Source organism: Astatotilapia calliptera, chromosome 11 (genome assembly GCF_900246225.1).
Source record: "Astatotilapia calliptera chromosome 11, fAstCal1.2, whole genome shotgun sequence".
NCBI lineage: Eukaryota > Metazoa > Chordata > Actinopteri > Cichliformes > Cichlidae > Astatotilapia > Astatotilapia calliptera.
Window position 1 is genome coordinate 4,073,486 of NC_039312.1, and position 20,088 is coordinate 4,093,573.

Here is a 20,088-nt window from a genome sequence, read left to right on the forward strand (position 1 = left end):
GAATTGAAAGCATATCCTGCTCTGAAAAGTGAGGACGATAACTGTGGTTCAAAGCTGGTAGAAGGGGTAGCACGCTGTACGACCAGTCCCTTAAAATGGTCCAGTAAACAGCCACTACTAACAATTTAGCATTTGTAAATAAGAAACGATCCTTCCTCCAGCTGGATGAGCTGAAGGGAGACGCTCTGCAGTCGTACCAAGAACAACCTCCGAGTTTTTTTTGCTGTTGGTTTATTGTTTTCTTTCTCTCTTTTTTGAAGTGCTCTGCTTTTGCAGGAAGACTTTAGCGTTGTGAGAACAAGACTGGAGCTATTTTTGATTCGACTTCGAGGCGGCAGCTTAAGTTTGTGGCGCTGCTAAGAGCACGTTCGAGTTTTGATGCTAGTGTAAACCCATTTATCTGTCTGGACCATCAAAGCGCTGAAGTGTGACAGAGTGACTGTTTGGATTCCAGGAGAGCGATGAGAAGAGCGTTCGGATACTCAGGCTCGCTGAAGATAGCGCTTCAGTTTTAGGCTCCCCTTCGTCTCTTTTTTTTTTTTTTTTTTTTTTTTTTTTAAATCCGTGTGGGCTATTGCAGATCCGTTTGGTTGGCGATCTGGACACATTCAGTACCAGATTTACTCCTCACCCCCTTAAACGATTAAACAAGCCGGGAGCAGACCCTCGCTGTCCCACAGTAACGGATTCCTTTTTGGACTGAGGCAGTTGAATGGATTTTCCGGTACACTGCTAAAATTGGTTAAAACGAACTGTTCGAGATTCAAATAATTTTTCGGTACCAGCTTACTCGTAAATGCTCCACTTTGATCGTTGATAAAGGAATATATCTGTTTGGCGATATTCAAAGGCAAAGTGCTCTTGATTTTGTTTCCTGATTATTTATTGTGATATTTGAATACGCTGGTGGAGAAAATGAACGTGTATCTCGTGTGCCTTTTCCTTACTTTGGATATAGCCACCGTGGCTTTCAGTCTGTCTACGTGCAGTACGCTGGACATGGATCAATTCAAGAAAAAACGCATCGAAGCCATCCGAGGGCAGATCCTGAGTAAGCTGAAACTCGCAGCCCCCCCCAGAGGACTTCCCCGAACCCGAGGAGGTGTCCCGGGACATCGTCTCTATCTATAACAGCACCCGGGACTTACTGCAAGAAAAAGCGAACGAACGGGCGGCGACTTGCGAACGGCAGCGGAGCGAGGAGGAGTACTACGCCAAAGAGGTGCATAAGATCGACATGCAGCGCTTCTACCCGTCAGAGAGTAAGTCTGTGTGCCCGCACTGATGCCATTTCAGGCCAAAAGGCACAACTTCGAATACCGCTGCTACGCGTGTTTGTGATTCTTTTGGAAAATCCTCTCCATCACGCTGTGCTGGGAGAGTGTAAGGAAAACCAGGTAGTGCTAATATTAAAAATAAGCTACACTTTTTATATATCGGTCGCTTCTACTCTTCACGAGGCTGTGTGTTGCCTTGTAACTTTACCATTACACACTTAGTCTCACTGGTGTCAAGCCAGCCTCCAATTCGAGACTTGCAGTCAAGCCAGCCTCCAGTTTGTTTTACGTTCCCTGTGTATTCAAAGTATTACGGGAATGGATGTGGAAACCGGATTTCAAAATAAAAGCCAACTTCGAGTGAATTAACAGATATGTTAAGAACATAATAACATATAATTTAGGCTTTTTTTTTTACAAACTCTAATGTTAGATCTATATGACACAGCCTTGTACCCTAATTGTGCCCTGTCACTATCAAGGCCATCTTATTTTGGATTTCAAAGTAAAAGCCCTGTGAATCTTCATTTTTGAACTACTCTTTCAATGACTTAATAATGCTCTTAAAAGCAAAAGTCGTATTTCCAAATACTATTTGAACTTTATATCAACACTTTCCAACCACAGTCTTTTTCACAGTGATACCATATCAATATCAAGTCAGTCTGATTTTGCCTTTCATAGTAAAGGCCCTTTGAAATTGCTGATATTTGACTTAATCTTTTAACGATTCAAAATGCTCTAAAATGGAAAATTCCTGTTTCCACAGGGTAAGTCCACTCCAGATCAACAGTATACAGCCCCACAGTGATACCATATTAATATCAAGTCATTCTGATTATGCCTTCCAAAATAAAAGACTTTTTAAATTGTCCACAATTGACCTACCTTTCAGTGATTTCAAAATGCTCTAAAATGGAAATTTCCTGTTTCCACAGGGTAATTCCACTCCAGATCAACAGTATACAGCCCCACAGTGATACCATATCAATATCAAGTCATTCTGATTATGCCTTCCAAAATAAAAGACTTTTTAAATTGTCCACAATTGACCTACCTTTCAGTGATTTCAAAATGCTCTAAAATGGAAATTTCCTGTTTCCATAGGGTAATTCCACTCCAGATCAACAGTATACAGCCCCACAGTGATACCATATCAATATCAAGTCATTCTGATTATGCCTTCCAAAATAAATGCCCTTTCAAATTGAGCATATACGACCTACTTTTTTAACGATTTCAAAATGTTCTTAAACAGAATTTTGCTGTTTCCACAGGATAATTTCACTTTAGGTCAACAGTATACAACCTCACGATGTTACCATATCAATATCAAGTCATTCTGATTTTGCTTTCAAAAATAAAAGCATTTTCAAACTGCCCATTTCTGACTTGATCCTGGAACAATTTCAAAATGCTCTAAAATGGAAAATTCCTGTTTCCACAGGGCAATTCCACTTTAGATCAACAGTATACAGCCCCACAGTGATAACATATCAATATCAAGTCATTCTGATTATGCCTTCCAAAGTAAAAGCCTTTTCAAATTGTCCACAATTGACCTACCTTTCAGTGATTTCAAAATGCTCTAAAATGGAAAATTCCTGTTTCCACAGGGTAATTCCACTCCAGATCAACAGTATACAGCCCCACAGTGATAACATATCAATATCAAGTCATTCTCATTATGCCTTCCAAAATAAAAGACTTTTCAAATTGCCAAGATACGACCTACTCTTTTAAAGATTTCAAAATGCTCTAAAAGTGAAAATTGCTGTTTCCACAGGATAATTTCACTTTAGGTCAACAGTATACAACCTCACGATGTTACCATATCAATTTCAAGTAATTCTGATTATGCTTTCCAAAATAATGGCCTGTTGAAAATGCCCATAATTTACCTAACTTTCAGTGATTTCAGAATGCTCTAAAAAGGAAGATTTCAGTTTCCACAGGGTAATTCCACTTTAGATCAACAGTATACAACCTCACGATGTTACCATGTCAATTTCAAGTCAGTCTGATTTTGTTTTTCAAAATAAAAGCTTTTTCAGCTTCCTTTTACATCATCTTTATGATTCAATTCTGTCATAATCAATTGAGTCTGATTTTGCTTTTCAAAATGAAAACCCAATATGTGTTGAAACAGCAATTTTCATTTTTAAAACATTCTGAAATAATTGAAAGAGTATATCACATATGGACAAATTCGACGGGCCATTAATTTGAAAGGCGAAATCAGACCACCATGAAATTTACATGGTTTTACTGTCGGGTTGGATACTGTTGATCTAAAGTGGAATTATCCTGTGGAAACAGCATCTTTCAATTTAAGAGCATTTTGAAATCGTTAAAAGAGTAGGTCGTCTACAGGCAATAAAAAATACTTTTATTTTGGAAGGCAAAATCAGAGTGACTTGATCTTAACATCGTATCTCTGTGGGGTTGTATACTGTTGATCTAAAGTGGAATTGTCCTGTTGAAACATGAATTTTTCATTTAAGAGCATTTTGAAATCGTTAAAAGAGTAGGTCGTATATCGGCAATTTGAAAAGTCTTTTATTTTGGAAGGCAACATCAGACTGATTTGATATTGATATGGTATCACTGTGGGGTTGGATACTATTGATCTAAAGTGGAATTATGCTGTGGAAACAGCAATTTTCCATCTTAGAGCATTTTGAATTCGCTCCAAGAGTAAGTCATATATGGGCAAATTGAAAAAGCTTTTATTTTGAAAAGCAAAATCAGACTGACTTGAAATTGACATGGTAACATCGTGAGGTTGTATACTGTTGATCTAAAGTGGAATTACCCTGTGGAAACTGAAATCTTCCTTTTTAGAGCATTCTGAAATCACTGAAAGTTAGGTAAATTATGGGCATTTTCAACAGGCCATTATTTTGGAAGGCATAATCAGAATTACTCGAAATTGATATGGTATCACTGTGGGGCTGTATACTGTTGACCTAAAGTGAAATTATCCTGTGGAAACAGCAAAATTCTGTTTAAGAACATTTTGAAATCTTTAAAAGAGCAGGTCGTATCTTGGCAATTTGAAAAGTCTTTTATTTTGGAAGGCATAATCAGAATGACTTGATATTGATATGGTATCACTGTGGGGTTGTATACTGTTGATCTGGAGTTGAATTACCCTGTGGAAACAGGAATTTTCCATTTTAGAGCATTTTGAAATCACTGAAAGGTAGGTCAATTGTGGACAATTTGAAAAGGCCATTATTTTGGAAGGCATAATGCGAATGACTTGATATTGATATGTTATCACTGTGGGGCTGTATACTGTTGATCTGGAGTGGAATTACCCTGTGGAAACAGGAATTTTCCATTTTAGAGCATTTTGAAATTGTTCCAGGATCAAGTCAGATATGGGCAGTTTGAAAATGCTTTTATTTTTTAAAGCAAAATCAGATTGTCTTGATATTGATATGGTAACATCGTGAGGTTGTATACTGTTGATCTGGAGTGGAATTAACTTGTGGAAACAGGAAATTTCCATTTTAGAGCATTTTGAAATCACTGAAAGGTAGGTCAATTATGGACAATTTAAAAAGTCTTTTATTTTGGAAGGCATAATCAGAATGACTTGATATTGATATGGTATCACTGTGGGGCTGTATACTGTTGATCTAAGGTGGAATTACCCTGTGGAAACACGAATTTTGCATTTTAGATCATTTTGAATCGTTAAAAGATTAAGTCAAATATCGGCAATTTCAAAGGGACATTACTATGAAAGGCAAAATCAGACTGACTTGATATTGATATGGTATCACTGTGAAAAAGACTGTGGTTGGAAAGTGTTGATATAAAGTTCAAATAGTATTTGGAAATACGACTTTTGCTTTTAAGAGCATTATTAAGTCATTGAAAGAGTAGTTCAAAAATGAAGATTCACAGGGCTTTTACTTTGAAATCCAAAATAAGATGGCCTTGATAGTGACAGGGCACAATTGGGGTACAAGGCTGTGTCATATAGATCTAACATTAGAGTTTGTTAAAAAAAAAAAGAAAAAAAAAAGCCTAAATTATATGTTATTATGTTCTTAACATATCTGTTAATTCACTCGAAGTTGGCTTTTATTTTGAAATCCGGTTTCCACATCCATTCCCGTAATACTTTGAATACACAGGGAACGTAAAACAAACTGGAGGCTGGCTTGACGGCAAGTCTCGAATTGGAGGCTGGCTTGACACAAGTTTAGTCTCTCACTCGAACGACAGCGTCAAGTGTGAGCTTTATTGTTTGCCTGAGTAACGTGATACCAAGTCAGCTGGCCACAATACATTTGTGAGCTTGAACTTGTGGCACAAAAACAAGCAAATTACTGGACTTCTTGTTCGCTTCATCATGTCGCTAATTGAACTTGATATGTTTTGCTTCCTGATGTACATATTGCACATGCAAGTTTATTTTCCTTCCTCCTTCCTTTATCTTAGGGCTAAAACTGTAATTTGAGACAAATAATTAACTAAATATATGACCAGATTCTCTCAGGATTTCATGATAGATTAGTGATAATTGATTAGTCTGTTAACTTATTAATTTGGCATTTACCATCCAGGTGGAATGTTACCCGCATTACTCTGACCACTACAGTTTATATTCAGTCACACACACGAATGATTTAGTCAAGTAGGGTAACAAAAACATACTTTGTATGTTAAACTTATTATTGACAGGATTATCAAGGTAACAACTTCCCAGGAGATTTTCCCATAAATATAAATTGTCAGTGCTAATGACTAGTTGAAAAAAAATAACATTTATGCGTTCAAGTTTAATTGTACAAATGGAGTAACACAGTAGTGCTGTGGATAGCACTGTCACCTTCAGTGGTGGGATTGTTAAAACCCTTTTATGTAAGAAACAGCATCTGCTACTGTCCCCACTTGCTGGACACGAATGGCCCAAAAATTTTGTTGTGCTTGCTGCTGCGTTCTACCTGTACATAATTTCTTTAAACCCATTTTATGTGTACTAGAGATGGACCGATCCGATATTACGTATCGGTATCGGTCCGATACTGACCTAAATTACTGGATCGGATATCGGAGAAAAATAAAAAAAATGTAATCCGATCCATTAAATATCACGAAAGCACCTCACAAAACTTGCAACACGCCGTAACTCACCTCAGAACGTTAGCACGTCGGAGCAGTATGCATCACGTGATAGAGCGGCTGTGGCATGCGGGACCTGTCGGTGGTCTGGATAGCATTTGGAGCTTCGCTAGCAACCCGGCATTTCATCTCCGACAAAGTTATCCCGAGAGAAGTAAAGCAAGTGTGTAAGTCCATCTCTGAATGTTTGTAAAGCATTCCTGCGTTAAGCTTAACAAGCGACTGACTCTCCTGCTGCTACTTCAATCATGAAACTGGTTAACGATCAGCTGATCGGCTTTTCTGTCGCGAGTCAGTGTCTCTAGTTTGCTTTTGGCCCACTTTGCACCAGAAAGAGGAAACCAGCGGCTGAACAACAGCAGCACGTTTAAGCTTGATCAGCTATTGTTAGAATGTATTTAATATTACTTTCTACTCCAGGATCTTTTTCTACGTAGCTGACGCTGGTAACTGTGCAGGGGCGGATCTAGCAAAGTTTAGCCAGGGGGGCCGATAGGGCATTAACAGGGAAAAGGGGGCACAAAGACATACTTTTCTTTCTTATTCTCATTTAAAATGTCTAGCTTTTAATAAATAATTATCTGACACCCAAAGTTTTAATTTGATGTAAAATGAATAGAAGTCAATTACTGTATATAGTAACTATTAAGTCTAATATATATACCCTAGTAAGCTATAGTACTTTTTCCTTTGGGAAGGTACCATCTGTGCAGTCTGCAATTTTGTTGAAGAAAGATGTTGAATCTATTTAATATTTCTTGAAAAATAATTGATTTCTGTGCATTTTTTTTCACACTGCATCAAATTAAGGTTGATTACGTCGATTAAGCATCATGAGGTGGAGCGTGAGGGGTGGTTCCCTATTTTTTATTTATTTATTTTTGTTGTTGCTGGGAGTTGGAACCCTATTAGTTAGGTTGCTTAATATTTATGCTAAGTACTCTTTAAAATACCAGAATAGGGAGGATGGTGTAGGTGTAGGCCTCATTGTTTGACAAACAGAAAGAGCAACTACACAGCACACTAACCATACACACCAAACATGCCAAATGTCACAAATCTTTGGGTTCTCTGAGTTCTTGGCTAGCTTAGCATTAGCATGCTGTCTGTTCATTTTGTTTGCATAAGCCGAGGTTGTATTAGCAGCATAATGCAGTTGTTTCTGCCCTGGATGCTGTTTTCACTTTACCATCATGCTTATGGCCTTATGTAGTAGTAATAATAATAATAATAATAATAATAATAATAATAATAATAATAATACATTTTATTTGAAAGCGCCTTTCAGAACACACAAAGACACTGTATACAGCAGAATAATAAAAACAAGCATAAAAGCAAGCAGTTTACACAATCATAAGAGCATAAAATATAAAACAAATTTAAAATAGCAGAGTGGTGAGGTTATGTGGGATAAGCTATTTTGAACAAGTGAGTTTTGAGTCTAGACTTAAAAAGAGAGAAGGAAGTGATATTTCTTATGTCAGGAGGTAGGGAATTCCAGAGTCGAGGAGCAGAGCAGCTGAAAGCCCTGCTCTCCATGGTGGCAAGACAGGGAAAAGGGAAAGAGAGAGTGCGAGAGAAGAAGAAGATCTAAGACCCCGAGATGGAATGGTGATCTGAACCAAATCAGAGAGATATGGAGGAGAGAAACGATGAATAGCCATAAATGTATACAAAAGTATTTTAAAATTGATGCGATATTTGACCGGGAGACAATGAGCTGTGGGACAGCGGTGATGTGGTAATTAGAAGGGGTCCTGGTGATAATACGGGCAGCAGAGTTCTGGACACGTTGGAGCTTGTGCATGGATTTTTGAGTAAGACCAACAAGAAGTGAATTGCAGTAATCAATCCAAGAAGTAACACGGCTGTGAACAAGAATGGCAGTGGCACGTGGAGTAAGAAAAGGACGGAGACAATTAATGTTGCGCAATTCAAAATATGCAAACCGAGTGACATTATTAATGTGTGAATTAAAAGATAGAGTACTGTTGAGGATGACACCCAAACTTCACAGAAGAAGAAACGGAGACCGGCGAGTTATTGATAGTAATAGAGAAACTGTTGGTTCTGGATAATGTTGATTGCCCAGAACCAAATAAAAATAGAAATTAAAAGTAATGTCCATGACTCTGCTCTAGATCACTCCACCATTTACTAGGGGTGCAACAATACTCGTATCGATATTGAACCTTTCGATACAGTGCTTTCGGTTCGGTACGCATATGTATTGAACAATACAAAATTTTTTATTTATTTTAGCAACTTTTCTTCTGACGATGCTGTCTGTGTTGAGCAATGACTGTATAAAAGACGGACGACGCGACACCGCCTCCTCCCATAGTGCAAAAATGAAGCCAAAATATCCCGCTTGTGGAGGCTGCCATCTTGCAAATTTGGAGCCAGAGTCTGCGCAGTAGTGACTTGAGGTGGAGCGACTGTGTAACGCTCCCGCCCACACACCCGCTGGACGTGACCGCAAACACGCCCCCCTACACTTTTTACGTAGCCCGGCGGCTCGAGTTTTTTTGCTGGTTTACCGCGACTGACGACTCGTTTAATTAAGGTAAATACAACCATGTCACTGTTATATAAAAAAAAAAAGACACACAGCTTTTCATCTTATAGTTCTAAAATCACCCTGTTATTAATTTTTGCTAGATTAGCCGCTAGCATACGCACTGTGTTGGAGGCTTGTTGCTAGCTAGTTAGGATGCTACACACCTGTCACTCTAATAGTCTGTATTATTGAAGGATTCAGCACTTCTTATGTTTTTTTTATTAATCCATTTTTAGACAGCGATAAGCTCAGCTGCACACTCTCCCGAGGCCCAGAGTTACTGTTAATATCAAAAATGTAATGCTGTCCTTTGAGATATTAACATAAGACTGTTAGTGTAATGGATCTAAAACGGTTTAAATCTTCAGAGCCGTCTACATCCTGGTAACATGGAAACTTTAAAAACATCAGCAGAACGTTTCAGTAGTGTAGTCTAATTTGTTCATTTCATTTAATAATAGAGTCCATATCAACAGCTACATTCACCCTGGAGAGAAACTAGTGAGGGAGACCATCAGGACCAAGCTGGGTTTCCTGGGTCCAGAGGTTTGGAGAAACTTCTTCCCTTTTTTTCATGACAGCTGTCCTGTGCCAGAAGTTCTGTTAACCCACTGAGAGAGGCTTCATTTAAGAAACACCAGGAACACTGAAGCTCATCGCATTGATCAAGCAGGACTCATGATCTTCACCAGCAGCTCCCTCACAGGGAAATCTTCAGCACTCCTCCGTAGGCCTGCCCTGGGAGATGGATAAACCCAGCATTTCATGAACACTGTGATGGAGACCTTTGGTTTGTGTAATGTTGTAAATACTCCCCAGAGGCTCCGGACTTTTACATAAAGATATTATATTCAGTCCTGTAGAAAGTTATATATTTAAAAATATATGATCCTCTCTGGTTACTCTGGTATGAATAACTCTGCAACTGCAGCTGCAGTTTTCACTACAGCACATACAAGGGAGTGCAGAATTATTAGGCAAATGAGTATTTTGTCCACATCATCCTCTTCATGCATGTTGTCTTACTCCAAGCTGTATAGGCTCGAAAGCCTACTACCAATTAAGCATATTAGGTGATGTGCATCTCTGTAATGAGAAGGGGTGTGGTCTAATGACATCAACACCCTATATCAGGTGTGCATAATTATTAGGCAACGTCCTTTCCTTTGGCAAAATGGGTCAAAAGAAGGACTTGACAGGCTCAGAAAAGTCAAAAATAGTGAGATATCTTGCAGAGGGATGCAGCAGTCTCAAAATTGCAAAGCTTCTGAAGCGTGATCATCGAACAATCAAGCGTTTCATTCAAAATAGTCAACAGGGTTGCAAGAAGCGTGTGGAAAAACCAAGGCGCAAAATAACTGCCCATGAACTGAGAAAAGTCAAGCGTGCAGCTGCTAAGATGCCACTTGCCACCAGTTTGGCCATATTTCAGAGCTGCAACATCACTGGAGTGCCCAAAAGCACAAGGTGTGCAATACTCAGAGACATGGCCAAGGTAAGAAAGGCTGAAAGACGACCACCACTGAACAAGACACACAAGCTGAAACGTCAAGACTGGGCCAAGAAATATCTCAAGACTGGTTTTTCTAAGGTTTTATGGACTGATGAAATGAGAGTGAGTCTTGATGGGCCAGATGGATGGGCCCGTGGCTGGATTGGTAAAGGGCAGAGAGCTCCAGTCCGACTCAGACGCCAGCAAGGTGGAGGTGGAGTACTGGTTTGGGCTGGTATCATCAAAGATGAGCTTGTGGGGCCTTTTCGGGTTGGGGATGGAGTCAAGCTCAACTCCCAGTTCTACTGCCAGTTTCTGGAAGACACCTTCTTCAAGCAGTGGTATAGGAACAAGTCTGCATCCTTCAAGAAAAAACATGATTTTCATGCAGGACAATGCTCCATCACACGTGTCCAAGTACTCCACAGCGTGGCTGGCAAGAAAGGGTATAAAAGAAGAAAAACTAATGACATGGCCACCTTGTTCACCTGATCTGGACCCCATTGAGAACCTGTGGTCCATCATCAAATGTGAGATTTACAAGGAGGGAAAACAGTACACCTCTCTGAACAGTGTCTGGGAGGCTGTGGTTGCTGCTGCACGCAATGTTGATGGTGAACCGATCAAAACACTGACAGAATCCATGGATGGCAGGCTTTTGAGTGTCCTTGCAAAGAAAGGTGGCTATATTGGTCGCTGATTTTTGTTTTGTTTTTGAATGTCAGAAATGTATATTTGTGAATGTGGAGATGTTATATTGGTTTCACTGGTAAAAATAAATAATTGAAATGGGTATATATTTGTTTTTTGTTAAGTTGCCTAATAATTATGCACAGTAATAGTCACCTGCACACACAGATATCCCCCTAAAATAGCTAAAACTAAAAACTACTTCCAAAAACATTCAGCTTTGATATTAATGAGTTTTTTGGGTTCATTGAGAACATGGTTGTTGTTCAATAATAAAATTATTCCTCAAAAATACAACTTGCCTAATAATTCTGCACTCCCTGTATGGTACTTTAACCTTTGTACTGTTTTCATCAGTTAATTTTGCAGTTAACATGTGAACATTTTGGATGATCTGTCTGCTGTCACTGGGTGGTGCTGAGGTCTGAATGTGAGGGCAGCTCCTGTAATCACAAAGAGAACAGAATCATCAAACTCAAATCTAAATTTTATCCCTCAAAATTGAAATAAAGCTGATCCTTCTGTCCTCACACACTCAGGATCTGAAGTTCTTCTCTTACATTCTTTTCAGTATTACAGTACACTACAGTACTTTAATCCATAGTTCCTGATTAATGAGGAGTTACTGAAGTACAAGCTTTTAAAAAAATGTTACTGTCTTTACAGATGTGGCAAGAGACTGAAAATCTACTGTTGTTTGCACATATTTAATATTCAGCTCTGCACAGGAGCTGAAGCAGAGTGCAGCCTGTTGCTTTTACAGTATAATACTTGTAATAAAAGTTTCTCTTGATTTCTTTAGTCAGGGTAAATTCATTCACCTGCACAGATTAGCTAAACGAACCTCAGTGCTCATTTTAGCTAGTGAGGTCTTGCTAAGGACGGTAGTTACGGATTAGCTTACAAACACGTTTAACTTACCGAAAAAGTGCAGCGGGGCCTCGGGTCCTTCTGTCGGGTAGTCCAGTTTACTGAAGAACACCTCAGGCTGTCAGTTTAAAACAGTCGGTCATGTTTTCGTAATGTAAATGCTGGTCCTCCTCTCAGAGCCTACGCTCTATCTGCTATTCCCGAACAGAGATACGCAAGTTTCTCCGTGACTGCAGCTGCCAGTCAAAGCTGTTATGATGACGTTTCACCCCAATTTAACATCACCGCGGTAGGAATTAGAATCAAACTTATGTGAGAGGAGACCCCTTGGACATAAATCAGCGTGATGAGAACTATTGAAAACAAAAGAAAGAATCTTTGGAAAAAAAATTTCTGAGAAGAATTAATTAATTTTAGTCTGACCCCAATCCCATCGCTAACATGGAGGAGACGGGGTTTATGACCTATACTGCAGCCAGACACCAGGGGGCGATAGAGATGTTTTGGCTTCATTTTTGGGAGCTGTCGCGTCGTCCATCTTTTATACAGTCATTGGTGTTGAGCGCTGTCACTACCCGATCCGTACCAGAAACCCGATCGGTACCCCGCATGTGCGAAAGGTGTCTACTTCCGGTCGTAGCGTTTTACGATAGTTATGGGTCATGCACACACATGCACCGTTATACAAAGATGAAGAGGAAACTTTTTCTGGCTTGTTCCATTTCAGAAGCTGAAAAAGGTTCATGTCCTCATATCCTTAAAAACAAAAACTGTGTTTCATCTTATATTTTTTAATTGGTTGTCCCACAAGAGCGGTGGCAAGCCCCACAATCTAGTAAAGCAAGAGTAAACTCATAAAACAAATTTCCCACGTGTGGGACTAATAAAGGTTATCTTATCTTATCTTATAATTATCTTTTTACAACATGAAGTAAAATTTTCTAAAATAATACTTTTTGATCCCTAGAGTAGAGTTACAGATACTAGGAGAATCAATGCCAAGGTTTGCCATTATGCCATGATGTTGTGACCCAACACCTTTTGGCTATTTTTCTTAAATACTAACCCACATGTATTTTCTAAATTCTATCAACTTTGTAGTTTTGCTTTCCCTACAGTATCCAATACTGACAGACCACAAAGTGAATTGTAATATTTGGTAAAACAAGCAACTTTCTACAAGTAATACAAATTGGCTAGTAGGCATAATGGAAATGTAAGGAATTACTAGCAGTGTGCTCCACATACTTTTTTGTACTACATTTTTGTTAAGTCATGGTCTAGCATGCAGGACGTGAATGCTATTGCTATTTGAACTGCTCAGCCAGCATTGCAAAACAGAAGGGAGAGAAAAGGGGAGATTGAGTGAGAGAGTTAAGAATACTACATTTTCCTCCAACAATGCATTGTTTACAGCAATGGCACCAGTCTGGTGTAAGATGATGGTTTTTGCAGAAGTGCTGGGGAAATGGGGGGGAAGATGTTTGATGCTCAGGCTGAGCCTGGGCTGGGGAGCATTTCTCATGCTACATGGGAGTTGGAGCTTTGTTTTTGGCTGTGTCTCAAGTATGGCCTAATTTATTGAGCCAATATTTGTCTGCCATGCTGTGATGTGTGTGTATACTGCCTTCTAGTAACTTGTTGCTATACAATACCAAACCCTTTTTCCTTTTAGTGTTTTTGCTGCACACTTTAATTTCTTGCTACAGGGCTCGCAAAATCGCTAGCCCGACGTCCCGGAGCTAGCGATATCTCCGGTCGGGCGACCAAAATCTGTCTCAGCCCCGCCCGTTGGGTTATCATATAGCCCGACGGGCTATATGACAGCTTTTCTTATGTTGGTATGGACATTTGTACAGTTAATGATGTAATAGAGGTGCATCAACAACTTTACATTGACAACCTACAACCGGTTCAGTTACAAGCAGCATGGGCTGTACAGGGGGATGCTTCCTTAAGTGAAACAGAACGGGAGCAATTCAGGTCAAAAATAGGACAGATTTTGTGGGTTGCCAAACAAACGAGGCCAGATGTTATGTTTGACATATACAGCCTGGCATCTAATATTAAAGATGCAACTGTGCAGTCCATTCATGATGTGAACAAAGTTATCCGTAAACTTAAGGCAGAGAAAGTGACTCTTAAGTTTCAGCACTTGGGTAACAGTGAGGATTGGTTGTTTTCAGTGTCGCATCATTTGGCAACCTTCCTGATGGCGGTACTCAAGCAGGGGCATTAATTGCCCTTATGGGTAAAGGAGGAAAGTTTTGTCCTCTCTTTTGACAGTCTAAAAAAATCAGGCGTGTGGTCAGAAGTACACTGGCAGGAGAAACTCTTGCCATGTCAGATGGAATAGACAGTGCAGTCTTCCAGGCAACACTTTTTTCTGAGCTTACAACTGATAACACTAGTCTGAATGCTCTTCTGTTGATCTGTGTGACTGACAATCATTCCTTGTTTGATGCACTCAAGTCCACTAAGCAGGTTACAGAGAAGAGACAGAGGCTAGAAATGAGCAGCAAAAAGAGCTCATACAAGCCAAGGAAATCAGACTGTTGGTCAGATTCCAAATCCCAACTTGCTGATTGTCTGACAAAAAAGGGAGTTTCACCTTTAACCCTCCTAAAAGCACTAGACGAAGGACTCTGGATACTGTGATCCTTTGTTTACGAAGTTTTCTTTGCATTAAAATGCACTATTGTTTATTTTGTGCAGTGATAGTATGCTTTAAGTAAAGTACATTGAAATGTTTTCTGAATGTTCAACAATGTTGACAATTTTTTTGTTTACATATATATTTATGCAAATGTTTTAAAGAGGTGTTTATATTTTTATTTTAAAAAAGAAAGAGGGAGATTGTTAACTTGTTATTTTCTGTTATATCGCGAGAGTACTGTTGCCCGCGAGGAGTTGTTGTTTTGTGTACGTGGTGTATGATGGCGTAAAGAATAAAGCGCTTGGAGTGAGACTACGACGTGTCTTTTGACTTTACAATCTGTATGTCAAATCATGGGCGAGATACTAACATGAAGTTTCTCTCTGATACGTCTATTGGAGTTTGAATGTTAAAGCACTTAAGCATGGAAAAGAGTCCTTGTGTGAATGAGATAAGTATAAAGTACTTTGAGCGCTCAAGTAGAATAGAAAAGAGCTATATAAGAACCAGTGGAAAACCTAGTTCATGCGTTTATTACTTCTGGCCTGGACTATTGTATGTCACTATTATAAGGATGTCTTAAAAACATTTAATCCAAAATGTTGCAGCCAGAGTATATCTTTGGTTCCTCGTTTCAAGGACATTGAAGTGCCTCCCCAAGAGTGTAAACATTTATCCACTCTCTCTGTCAGAGTTTTTTGTTAACATGAATGTTCAAGATGTTCAATAAACATGTTAAGTGCATATATTTTCCCTTTTTTCTCCAGTCTGTTTGCTCATGCAAAATGAAATGTGATTAATATAGAATAAAAATGAATGATATTTAATCGTGATTAATCAAAATTAATCCACAGTAACCCTGTGATGAATTTGATTAAACATTTTAACTGTTTGACAGCACTAATATATATTATATATTTGTGTGTACTTTTTTTTTTTAAAGTTGTATTTCACAGGAGAGAACCTGTGCTAAAAGATTAAAGAAAACTATTCAAATTCTCTTTGAATTTAAGCATACATTCTTTGTGTTTATTCTGCATTTACTTCCTTATATTGCATAAATGTCAGTTACAAGCTTAAATATAAAGTTAAAAAAAATGTAACTGCAACCATGCTCTTGATCAAGTAATTGTGATTAATTACAGAAAATTGTGAGATTAATTAGTTTTTATTTTTTTATTTTTTCAAATCTATTGACAGCACTAGTTTTTAGAATTAATGAATCAATATAGCATTATTCAAACTAAAATCGATTTAAATCAGGAAATTCACTTTATAAAGCCAAGAGTTGGAACACCTCTAGGAATTAGTAGCACCAACTTTCAATAGATTAATATAAGATATGATGGGTCCTGATTATTCAAGACCTTGTATGCAAGGAGAAGGATTTTAAACTAATTCTGGATTTAACAGGGAGCTAATGAAGAAAAGCCAGGATAGGAGAAATATGCTTTCTCTAGTCTGTCAGTCTGTCTAGTCTGTCAGTATTCTTGCTGCTACATTTTGGATGAACCAAAGCCTTTTCAGGATATTTTTGTGGCAGCCTCATAATAATGAATTACAGTAGTCCAGCCTAGAAATAATAAATGTATAAACTAGTTTTTCAGCATCCCTGAGACAGGATGTTTCTAATTTTAGAGATATTGCAAAAATGGAAGAAAGTGTTCCTAGGCATTTGTTTAATATGCGCATTGTAGGAAAAAAAACAATTTCAAGATTCCTCATTGTTACTGGAGGTTATAATGCCAACCAAAGTAAGCATCTGGTTAGATGCCATACTCCTAAGAGATCTTTTATGCCTAAGTTTAATACAATAATCTCAGTTTTATCTGAATTCAGAAACAGAAAATTAGAGGTCATCAAGGTCGTTCCCACTAAACATGGGATGTGTCAGATAGATACGTGGATCATTTCTATATTGGGCCCGTTGCTCCATGACCAATTCTGGACATAAGTTTTCTAAACTAAGCCCACAATTTGGACATCCAACCATGACCCAACCTGGTTGTCAATATGATGTTCAATTTAAGATATGTCTGAAAAAATCTGATTTCCTGGCTGCTTGGGACGATCTGCGTGTTTGGGCGTGCTCTCTGCAATATCAAATGTGGAGCTACCCAGTGTGGTAGTTCCACACTGAGTAGCTTGTGAATAAGGTAGTAACCAAAAGAAAGAAACCACATGAAAATTGTTCTGCTGAGGAAATATGTTTTAATTTTGTACTGATCTCTGTGTAGAAATGTGACAAAAAACTGCAACATCTCAGTTAAGGTTGGTTTCAGTAAAATATGAGTATTACTATAGAGGAACAGAAAGGGACTTAAACATGCAAGGTGAGGACTCAGTGAAGAGTTACAGGGCAGGGTCGAATTTTTGGACTATGTTCAAAGCATTGCACCATCTGCCTGGGACTATTATGCACTAGTTCTGAAAACATTTCCCACTCTCATTCCCAATAAATAAAACACCTCAAATGTCACAAGCCCCATATACTCTTGGAACCAAAACTTTTGTAGGTTTAACACTAAACAGAAAAATAGTACATTTAACACTAATCTTCATAAATCATATTTATGTGATTTAAATACTCTTCCCCCCAAATTTTGTGCCATGAAAGGGACACTCCTTATGGAAAAAGCCCAGCCACAAAATATATCTGTCCATGCTTTTCAGCTACTCTTTACTGTTTTTCTATTCTCTATTCTATTCTATTCTCTTCTGAGTTGTACCAAGAATCTGGTCTTCTCTGATTCAATGCTTGTTTTTTCAAAGGGACCAACAGTATTGAGTGTCATACACAGTGAGGCTGCAGCACTGTCAACAAGATAGCTGACTTGTGTGGGAATTGTAGGTAGGTGTCCTCTACTGTAATGGTACATGAAATGCAAGTAAACAATAGGTTCATGACTTTCTTAGATGTGGTTACAGCACTTTTGATATCAATTGTAATAACATTTCTCAAAAAGTAACATAGTCCACATATAAATACTAACATTTAAAAAAATGGTAGGAGCAAAGAAGATTTGAAGAAGTACTATTAAATGTTTATTTTCTGTATGCCAGAAAGGTGTAATTAAAATAATGAATGGGTTTATTTATATTTGAGAGAAGTCAGTTGACTTTATTAATAAATTAAATGTTTTAATGAAGCTGCCCTTGTCAACATCTTTATCAATAGCAACACACTGTAATGACTGTAGTAGGCTTTGTGTTGGTTCACCTGATTTGAGGAAACTTGACACAACACAGGGGTGTTCAGCTTGGTGCAACACCATGTCTTTTTAGTTCTTTTTGTATTTCCCTTTGCATTTTCAGCTGGTTATTTGCTTACTATACTATTGTTCTCAAAGACAGGGGGAGGCATAATTAAGCAACTGGCCACAGCTGCAATAACCAGCCTCACTTCATTTACGTGTGAATTATATTTCTGCATCAGATCTACGTCATAACTTAAGCCATAACTGGGAGTCCCATTTTAACCCTTCGCCACAAGCTTCTACGTAGCCTGGTGTGCAACTCTTGAGAAATGTAACTACATGTCAGTTTGATGCATACCACAACAATTGGAATGTAACGTTGCAGTATAGGGATTAAAAGGCGATTCTGGTTACCATCTAAGTTTGGATGTAGATTTCCTGAGAAGTCTAAATCAAGCATTTAGGCCAGGGAGCCATCTGGCCTAGCCTACTGCTACCCCTAGTGCCACAAGTGGGAGAAAAAAAATCTGTGGCCGATTTTCTCTAACCAGTCTAGAGGGAAGACCCACCCCGAAGTCAGCATCAACCTAGCATCACCACTGAGTGCAGCACAGACACTACATGTCCCTATCTGTTGTGAGCCCACCACTAAGCATTGTCCCACCAAGTTATCCTGCCTAATCCATTAATCTTGAAAGATTAGGGGTGGACAAGGTGATAGCTCTTGTTAGTAAGAGCAAAGGAACCTGCCATAGCACCCACTATTCCCTTGGCCACTGGTATGCCTTGGCTGTGTCTTTGATTAATACAATGGAAGACTGCTGCCCCTCCCTTTCTGCTTGTGTTTAGAAGATAATGACAAAGTATGTGTAATTTGTGGGCGCAGTTGTAAATGGTACATGCACTAACATTCATACAGCACTTTTCTTGTCTGGTAACCACTGAAAGCACCCCTTACAACACTTTATCAGATGCAAACTAACACTAATTGGTGGTGACAATTTTGTAATGTCTTGCTGAAGAACTCCTCAAGCAGGCTTGACTAGTAGGGGATTGGACCATTGAACTTCAGTCCCACAACCCTCTCAGGCTGTGATGTCTTTCCTTAATTGTAGTTTCATTTTAGTAGTTGGAATTGACTGCCTCAGTCCAAAGCAAGCGTTCCATTAGCAGTCATTAAGTATCCAATCCTTATTCACACAATTCCTTTACATTTTTTTGCAGATGTTATTTCTCCTACACTCTTCAGCCCTTACTTCCGGCGGCTGACTTTTGATGTGTCCTCTATGGAGAAGAATGCCTCCAACTTGGTGAAGGCAGAGCTCAGGATCTTCCGTCTTCAAAACCCTGGGGCCCGAGTGTCTGAGCAACGAATTGAGCTCTATCAGGTACAAACACTTTTGTCTGGAGTAACATTCATTATGCCATATTTCCTAAATATGAGTTGCTTTGTGTTTTATAAAGACTAGGAAGGATTGCTTAATATAATTTTAAAATGCAAAGATTTTTTACATTGCAAAAAAATATATTCTGATTTTTGTAGGTTCTTTTTCATAAACTTTGAAGATTCTTAATGATTAGTATAATGAGATTATCAGAATGGGAGCCCTGTGGAATTGTATAACTAACTTTTGTGTGTGGAAGGCTCATCATTTAAATTTTAAAAATTAATTAATCCAATAAATATGACTCAAATCACTGTAGTATAGTTTTTATTCTCAGTTGTTCCAGTGCAATTCAATTTTGCGATTACTGGTGTCAAAAGCAACAATGATCCAGCAGGACATGCATAGAGACTAGGGGTGGGTTTTTATAATCGATTCATCGATTAAAATCGATTCTGGCTTGGATAACGTAAAATCGATTCATTTAAATCCTGAATCGATTTTTTTAATATAAATTTATTTTGCTTGAAATGCCAGAATCTTTGGTGACATCTCACAAAATTTCAAGAACCACCAAACAGTTAAGACAGTAAATGAGAGCAGGTACACGGATTCTGCACATAGACTTAAACACACAGTGCGACCCGCGGATCATAATCAGTTAGATGTCGCCTTTCTCACGGTTGGGGCTGAAAGCCGACAGCTCGCTGATCCTGATGTTTCGGCGGGTCCGCGCTTTGTGTTTACGCCCTTTTTGCGCCGATTCTAAAGCTGTTAGTTTGATCTCTCTCCAAACAATATTGACCGAACCAGCAG

General features: G+C 38.6%; 1 protein-coding gene across 1 annotated transcript in view; it reads left to right on the forward strand.

The window, feature by feature from the left end:
• Positions 1-567: 567 nt before the first annotated feature.
• The window catches only part of tgfb2 (transforming growth factor, beta 2), a 40,174-nt gene continuing 20,653 nt past the window's right edge, over positions 568-20,088 (forward strand). The window contains 3 exon segments of the mRNA XM_026184189.1: positions 568-1,071; positions 1,073-1,262; positions 19,112-19,275. Of these exon segments, the coding sequence (XP_026039974.1) occupies positions 916-1,071; positions 1,073-1,262; positions 19,112-19,275 (510 nt within the window). The 5' untranslated portion in view covers positions 568-915.